We start from the raw sequence: 8,772 nt of genomic DNA on the forward strand, positions 1-8,772 counted from the left end.
GATGACTAAATTCACTTCCAAAAGTCAACCTCAAAGCAGTAAATAGCAGATTGCTACTTCCCTAGTGATATCTTTGAGGCGAAGGAAGAGATGAGAGGGAAGGCCTGTGGTAACAAACTGCTCAGATGTGCTGGGTGAGACTGACATGTCAGCTACCACACTTTATAAACCACAGCAAGACAGAGGGATGAAACCGAGACGGCTTAGTAAGGTCTCCACGTGACGCGAGCAGGGGAGACGGGAGGCGGATGTGCCGGGAGGGGACTGTAGCCACCCTCTCCCTCAGCTCTCCACAGTAGTGGTCTCAGGGGTTCCCTGACTCACAGCCGAGTGGGAAGTGGGGGTCTCGACTGTGTGCCCTGGGACGGCCTGTGTCTCCTTTAATTCCAGGACCACCCGGCTGAGAAGGCCTTGGAGCAGCTGCATTTCTCGGAGCAGAAGGGCCACGTCGGGTTTTAGGGCGCCAGCGGTTTGTTGCAAGGGTGTCGGTGGCGCACAGGCCGGGGGCCCAGCGGTGGGGGCTCCGCCCGCGGGGAACGGCGGCCCCGCTGAGGTGACATTCGGGACGGAGGGGACCGACGGGACCGATCTGGATACCGGGGGCTTTCTGAAGGAAAGCGGCTGGTTATCGGGGACCGGGGCGGTGGTGGACGCCAAGTCCAGGGGAGAACCTGCGAACACAACACACAGAGAACCGCTCGGCTGAAACCGTTCTCCCATGGCCTGGCGGGGGGAGAAGGGGGCAAAGGACTGAAGGTGAAGGATGGGCCCGGCCGGGGAGGGGAGTGAGGACGGCGAGGAGGATGGAAATGAGCGGCAGGGGCGAGGGAGGCAGGGGTGGGGGGAGGCGGTGGAGAGGGAGGGCGGGGCAGGAGACGGGGTGGGGAGTGACGGGCATTTCCGGAAGGCGTGGGCGGAGGCGGGGCGGGCGGGGCTGCCCGCAGGGTGGGCTTCCGGAAGGGCCGTCACTCACCGCGGCCTGGGAGTTGCAGCCAAGGGCTGCGTTTCCGGACGCTGCGGGTGGTTGTAGCCGCCTCGCACCAGTACGATTCCAGCTCCTCGACCTCTGGCTCGGGGACCGTGTACTCCGCATCCCAGTCGTAGCGGCGCACAGGGCGACTGTACTTGTAGAAGGCGAACTGCAGCGGCGTGTCGCGCTTCTGCGGGTGCAGGCGCGTCTCGCAGCGCAAGACCACTCCTCCGAAGGCCGCGCCGCGAGCCTCCACCCGGCCCATCACCCTCAGCACGGGCGCCTGGAACAGCTCTGCGGAAGCGGGGGCCCAGTGGTCAAGGATGCCCTTTAGGCCCGGTGCAAGGGTCCCAGGGAACCGGGACCCAGCTTTGTAGACCCACGACCCCTCTCCGGGTTCGGTTTCCCACGAGGGCCTCTGACCCACCGGGGAGGAGGCTGTGTGTACACGTGAAGGGAGGAGCGTCCACGAGGGAAGGGGCAAGCTTGAATGGAGGCGGCACCAGGTCAGACGCCTCGAGTCACTTCCCGACTGACATCCAGCTCGGGTCCTCCAGCCTAGACGGGGTCTCAGGACGCCTGGGAGCAGTTCCCTCGCCCAGTCCCACCGTGATCCCATTTACTGCCACTGTCATTCTGGCTGGGGCTGCGAGACAACTGTCCCCTACATGGGTTCCTACCCAGAGAAAGAAGCCGGGACCCCTGCCCCCACCCAGGCTTACAGATCAAGAGCGACTTCACACTAAGAAAGAGAGGAGAACGTGCTCATGGTCCCGCAGAGAAATCCCCAACTTGCCAGCTACTATAACCTCCGCCCCTTCCTTTCCTCGCCGGGTTTCTGTCCCAGAATTTCCCAGAGCTGGTTTATCTCCCTGCCCGGGCCCGTCTCCCCCACCTTGCACGGTCACGGCCACCTTGGCGGAGAACATGGGCGCGCTCTCCACGGGAACGCGCATGGTACCGGAGCACTGGTAGCGCCCGCTGTCGCTGGCGCGAGCCTGGGGCACCGTGTAGTTGGCGCTGGAGTGGAAGTAGCGCACGGGTTGGCCGTCGTGGTAGTAGTGAAGTTTGTAGACGATCTTGTCGTACCAACCGCGACAGCGCAAGACCAGCGGCTCGCCCTCGAACACGGCAGCATAGGGCACTTGCAGGATCAGCCAGTCTACGACAGTCAGCACAAACAGCCTGATTCCAAGAGAAAGTCCAGCCCTTGGGGTGACCCATCATTCTCCACCTCCCTGCTCCGGTCTTCCTTCCCCTTCTCCCCCACCAATTCCCTTCTCCCTTACTGGACACCCCAGGAGCCTCATGGTGAGTGGCAAGGGGAAGGGGAAGGCCAACCTTAGGTATTGATGCCTGAGACTTGGTTCCAGCCTCAAAGAGTAGTGTCCGTCAGAATCTAGTCTAAACGCCTTCAGATGGCATCAGGGCCTTCCTGACCTGGCCACTGCTTACCGTTTCAGCACCATCTCAGGATTCTCCCCTGCCGCCTGTCTCCTTTTCCTTTTCCACCTTACAATGCAGGCTAAGTCCATCCATACTGTACTGCTGGGCCAAGTGGCACTGCTCTAAGCCCAGAGCCTTACTATAGGCCAAAAGGACCTCTTCACCTACTTTAGTTGAGGCCTGCTTATCCTGCAGGCCTGAACTTAGATCTTATCTCCTCCAGAAAATACCCGAGGGCCTTCCACCTCCAAGGACAGCCTTAGGCACCTTCTGCAGTGCACTTGTTTACCTGATCATCATGATAGCTAGCGTTTACACAGCTCTAGTGTCTGCTAAATGCCACTTTAGGTGTTTTACATGGAGAAAAAATTCTGCAAGTAATAGCCACAATCTCTATGGTACTCTCAGTTCTGCAAGCAGCAACTACTGTCTATCATATTCAGTATCTTATCTGTACTTGCTATCAGTTTCCAAACAAGAAGCCATGAAGTGTGAATGAGAGTTGGACCATAAAGAAGGCTGAGCGCGGAAGAATTGATGCTTTTGAATTGTGTTTGAGAAGACTCTTGAGAGTCCCTAGGACTCCAAGGAGCTCAAACCAGTCGATCCTAAAAGAAATCAACTCTGAATATTCATTGGAAAGACTGCTGCTGAAGCTGAAGCTCCAGTACTTTGGCCACCTAATTTGAAGAGCTGTCTCATTAGAAAAGACCTTGATGCTGGGAAAGATTAAGGGCAAGAGGAGAAGTGGGCGGCAGAGGATGAGACAGTTAGATAGCACTACTGACTCAATGGACATGAGTTTGAGCAAACTCTGGGAGATAGTGAAGGACAGGGAAGCCTGACATGCTGCAGTCCCATGGGGTTGCAAATAGTCCGACGTGACTTAGAGACTGAGCAACAAATGGGTATGAAGTGTAAATGCTAATCTGAACATTGAGTGATAACCTTTTAAAATCTGAATACAAAATATAGCCTACCAGGCTAAAATGACAAAATATTCCCTACAAAGTAGCCAATCCTATGCCCTAATGAACAAATTACTGTTACTTCTCTTATTCTGTTTGGAAAGTCTTTATGTCTTCTCAGGAAATTAGTTTTTTAATTGACGTGTGTGTGTAATAAAATTTGGATGAAGTGCTTTGCTCATCTGCGTTTTTCTTTGACATCCTCTCATAATTCATTTTTAATCTTCACAATCACCGAACAGATGGATACTATTATTGTCCCTATTTTAGTAGTGGGAGGCACAAGGAAGCATCGCTCTGTTCAAGCAAGAGTAAGCCCCCAGTTGCAGGCAGCCTGTCCAGGGAACCTCACTCTTCCTGCTCTGCTCTGCCCTTTCCCTTCCTGCCCAACCCTCTTCCACAAAAGTATTCAGTATCCCAGGTCCTTAGACTGTCTTCTCTTGTGAGCTAGTAAATGAACAGAAATGTTTATCTACTGCCCACTGTGGCAGGATGGTAAAGGGACCTTTGAGGCCATGCAAGCCTTACTGCATCTCTTACATAGTGCCAGGCAGACTCAATACACCCCTCTCTTCCTACCCCAATGAGAGTGGCCCAATATCCTCTCCCACAGGAGGCCCAGCCTTGCCAGAGGACATGTGTGCTGCCCCTCCAGTGTTCAGACACTCACCATTAGATACCAAGAGGTGGATGGGGTCACTGACGGGTGCTCCGCGTGTCTGGCATCTGTACACCCCTGGCGTGTGCACCTCAATGCTCTTCTTATAAGAAGGCAGGAGTAGGTGGCCCAAATACCAGAGGGTGCTAATGGGTCGAAGCTCCAGGAGCAGTGGGTGGTACCCGTCACACCGCAAGGTTACCTTTTCCCCCTTGAAGATTGTGGTCCAGGGTGGGTGTAGAGACAGTACGGGCTTCTCTACAGTAGCTGGGGGAGAGGGTATGGGAGGCAGCAATGTGAAAAAGAGAATCAAGGTGAGGTGCCCAAGGATGTGATCTAAGGTTGGGAAATACTGGAAAATGCCAGTTTCCAGGACCCAGGTTACTAGTCCATCCCTGGGAGAGGAGAGACCACACTGGGCCATCAACCTGTCCCTGGGTGAGCACCCATGTCTAAGTGCCAGGCCTGCAGGCAAACTGAGTCACAGGGACCGAGAAGACATGAGAAGAGACACTACCCTGGAACAGTTAAGAAGTGGGGAGCACCCAGGCAGGTCACTTCGGATGGTTGGAGTAGAAGTCACAGAAAATTGGGATGAGGGATGTGTGAGACTCACCAGCTTGCCCACTGCTTGGAGCTACAAAATAAGAAAGAAGAAGGAGAATGTTGGAGATGAAAGGAAAGAAAGGGGGCTTTCTTGACCATAGGAAAGATTCAACAAATCCCAAGACATGTTTTTCTTCTGCCTTTAGTTCCCTCAACCCTGAGAAAGCCCCTTTCCTCTTTTCCTCTCCAAAAATAGATAACAAATTGAGGATTCAATATCCCCCCAACACACATATACACCCTGACTCCCACTCTTCCCCATACCTAAAGCTCTTAGGCCGGTGTTGCCTCACTGAGGACTCACCCAGGAGCAGCAGGACTGTTAGTTCCCACATGGTGGATCTGCCAGCAGCAGCTGCAGGGCAGTGGAGACACGCTGACGCAGGATGGGAGAAGCAGCAGAGAGACAAGGTGACCAGTGCTGACCCCGGAGTCCTGGGAGCACTGCTACTTCTCCCAGTCATTCCTAGTTTCTGAACATGGTGGACTGGAGGGAGCAGGAGACAGGCTGGACATGTGTCAACTCTCAGATGTCCCAAGTACCAGACACTGTCCCACCTACTGTGCCTAAACCGCCTCACATCTCAGGCCAGCCCCAGCTCCCGTAGAGAAAGCCTTTGTTCCCTCTGCAGCCCAAGAAAACCGCATAGAACCCCAGGCTCTGGCAGGTGACCCTGCCACCTTCAGGCTCCCAGCAACATCTCACTCCCTACCACTCCCTTCCTACCCAGGAAGGTCCCATAAGCCTCAAATGAGAAAGACATCTTATTTTGTCCTCAGTGGCGAAAACTCCATATTCCCAAAGCAGGTGGCCTGGATTCGATCCTTGGTTGGGGAATTAGATCCTGCCTACTGCAACTTAAGTGGCTTAGATGGTAAAGAATCTGCCTGCAATGTGGAAGACCTGGGTTTGATCCCTGGATGGGGAAGATCCCCTAGAGAAGGAAATGGTTGCCCACTCCAATATTCTTGCCTGGAGAATTCCATGGGGTCACAAGCAGTTGGATATGACTGAGCAACTAACACTTTCACTTCATTTTGCTGCAACTAAAGATCACTTGTGCCCCAATGAAGACCCAGTGCAGCCAAATAAATAAATAAAAATATTTAAAAAAATAGATCCACCCTGGATTATTCTGCTCACTTCCCAGTGATAGGCACTGGTGTGAAGTGAGATGGACGTTGGGTTCTGTAAACCTAAAAGTCACGTCCTTCCCTGGGTGAGTAGACAGAAGAGCATGATTCATCAACCACCTTCTGTGTCACTGTCTTACAGTGTCACTGTCAAGAGGAGAAAAGATTATGTGTTTCCTCTTTCTATCTCCTTTCCTATAACCTTAAACCTCAGAAATTAGAAAGCCCTTCTTTCCCACCTATCCCAATGATCTCCTCCGTAGCATCTCCACTCACTTGTCTTTCCTTCCTTCTCTCTATCCCCAGCCATGCCCTGGTTCTAATAATCCTTACCTGTGTTAGAGAAGTCACTGCATCAACCCCTCGGAAGCTTCTCAGATCCGACTTCTTGCCTCTGCTTCTTGTGCTTTTCAAGCCGTGTGATCATACCCTGAGCAGTGGGGAACCTGAATTCTCCTGTAAATACTTAATGAATTTTCCAACCTGATCGTATGTCTCCTTGGACAGTGTTCGGTCCTCATCTGTGGCTGTTTAATAATGGGGTACCTCCTTCCTTTGGAACTCTGGCAGGAAGGAGATAGATGATCAAACTCTCTCAATTCTCTTTAAGACAGTCTCTTCCCCCCTTCCTTGCTGATGCCCAAAGTTTCAGTCTGAGAATTTCCTCATAGTTTCTCTTAATGTGCTAGCCTTTGTTAAAAATGCAGATGCACCTTAGGGAAATGTGATTGATCCTTTAAATTAAGCTGGTCACTTCAGATCATGTTTGGAGAGCATGTTTTGATAGAAGAGAGAGAGAGTTATATGGGTCTGAAAACCAGGGAGGTAATTGATAAGGTGTTCCGGAGTAGGGGAAGGAGAGAATTAGATACCAGAACAGAGACTATAAACCGCCAGCTTTAGGAGGGCCCAGGCTAGGCAATGTCCCCAGCTTCTCCTGACATGCCTGATGCCTCATCCGGGGCCAGCGTGAGCCTCCCCACATCATCCACAATGTCCTTCAAGGTCTGACCTCTGTACCAGGCCACCACCTTTATGATAAGAATGTAATGCACACCTCAATTCTTCCCTTAGGCTACCCAAGTTGACTCTATTTTCGCTTCCTATCACTCAGAATACAGATCTCATCCTCTTCCCCCAGATTCCACAAAAAACTTGATTACACTCAAAATTCATGAGGTGTACAATCTTCCCTGAAAATCTCTAGAATCACCCATAGGGTTCATATCATATAGTGCTCAAATTTTGGCTTTTAGTATCTCCCACCCAGCATTTCTGCATTCCAGGCTTTCTTTTGCACTTTCCTAAATTGGATCTTTTTCTCCATCCAGGACTTTTTCCTGAAGAATTTCTAATTATTCACACCTTTACTGTGAAGAGAAAATTAGCAATGATCATTTATTACCTGAGCAATTCTGTGAAGCTTATCACAACATCATTTCTGGACAAGATATACCATTATCTGCTAAGAATTCTGAGCAATAAGATGCTTTCAGTGATGACAATGGAATGCTGCTGCTGTTGCTATCGATGAGGACACAGTTTACTTTCAATGGGTGCTACAGCCCTGAGCATGTAGCAGGCACAATACCGTATACCTCACAGGTATTATTTTTATTTATTTGACTGTGCCAAGTCTTAGCTACAGTATGTGGGATCTAGTTCCCTGACCAGGGATCAAACCAGGCCCCTTGCATTGGGAGCTCGGAGTCTTAGCCGTGGACCATCAGGGAAGACCATATTACTTTAATTCCTGCAAGGGCACTTTAAGGAAGAATTATTATCTCCGTTTTACATATGCTTCCTGTGGTGATAGAACAGGAATTTGAATAGAAATCTATCTCAACTCTAAAATTTGTTTTCTCATGGTCATGGCAGACTGTCATCATTAGTCTTTTCAAGTCTCCTCTCTCGTTTTGTTTTTCATCTTTATTCACACTGGGGCTTCCCTGGTAGCTCAGATGGTAAAGAATCTACCTGCAATACAGAAGACCCGGGTTTGACCCCTCAAGGGGAGTGGCTTCACACTATGGTTGTTGTTGTACAGTCTCTAAGTCATGTCCAACTGTTTGTGACCCCAAGAACTGCAGCACGCCAGACTTCCTTGTCCTTCACTATCTCCTGGAGTTTGCTCAAACTCATGTCCTTTGAGTCAGTGATGCTATCTAACCATTTCATCCTCTACCACCCCCTTCTCCTCTTGCCCTCAATCTTCAGCCTCAGGGTCTTTTCCAATGAGTCAGCTCTTTGAATTCCAATGGCCAAAGTATTGGGGCTTCAGCTTCAGCATCAGGCCTACCAATGAATATTCAGGGTTGATTTCCTTTAGGATTGACATGTTTGACCTCCTTGCTGTCAAGGGACTCTCAAGAATCCTCCAACACCACAATTCAAAGCGTTAATTTTTTGGTAATCACCTGGAGAATGGAATGGCTACACACTGCAGTATTCTTGCCTGGAGAATTCCGTGAATAGAGGAGCCTGGCAGGATACAGTTCATGGGGTCGCAAAGAATTGGAGACAACTGAGTAACTTCATTTTTCACTTTTCATTCATACTTCCATTCTCCTCTGCTCCACGTGAACACCCACTGTGCAAACTTTACTTTCTAATCCTTCATACATGCATATATTTACATTTGAGGAATGTTTAGTATTATTAATTTACATATATGCTATTGTGTTTTAGATATTTCTCTTTTAGAATAAAAGCCAGAGTTAAGAGGAATTTGGCAACCCCCCTCCCCCTTTTTTCCTGCCTCAGTGATTGTGCTGAGACATCTCACCTCATCTTCTCTGGCCCTTGAACTGGAATTTACATCATCAATTTCTCTGGTTCTCAGGCCTTTGGATTCAGACTCAATTTCCCTTTCCCAGGCCTCCAGTTTGCAGATGGCAGGCAGATCATGGGACTTTTCAGCCTCCATAATCTCGTGAGCAGATTCCTCCTACTCACTTTCTCTTCTCTCTCCCTGAGCCTCTGAAAACCAC

At 50.5% G+C, this 8,772-nt stretch overlaps 1 protein-coding gene across 3 annotated transcripts; it reads right to left on the reverse strand.

Annotated features, from left to right (window-relative positions):
• Window positions 1–282: 282 nt before the first annotated feature.
• On the reverse strand, window positions 283–4,983 carry FCRLB (Fc receptor like B). 3 transcript variants are annotated; one of them, XM_065925013.1, is made up of 6 exons: window positions 4,953–4,983; window positions 4,659–4,679; window positions 4,055–4,309; window positions 1,866–2,132; window positions 974–1,264; window positions 283–671 (listed from the first exon to the last, which is right to left on the reverse strand). In XM_065925013.1, the coding sequence occupies exons 1-6, from the start codon at window positions 4,981–4,983 to the stop codon at window positions 283–285; spliced, it is 1,254 nt and encodes a 417-aa protein (XP_065781085.1). The 3 variants fall into 3 exon arrangements, with proteins under 3 accessions (XP_065781085.1, XP_065781093.1, XP_065781102.1); XM_065925021.1 differs by having other exon boundaries at window positions 496–671; window positions 974–1,160; XM_065925030.1 differs by lacking the exon at window positions 4,659–4,679 and having other exon boundaries at window positions 496–671; window positions 974–1,160.
• Between the last annotated feature and the right edge of the window lie 3,789 nt (window positions 4,984–8,772).

The sequence above is a fragment of the Muntiacus reevesi genome, chromosome 1 (genome assembly GCF_963930625.1).
Source record: "Muntiacus reevesi chromosome 1, mMunRee1.1, whole genome shotgun sequence".
NCBI lineage: Eukaryota > Metazoa > Chordata > Mammalia > Artiodactyla > Cervidae > Muntiacus > Muntiacus reevesi.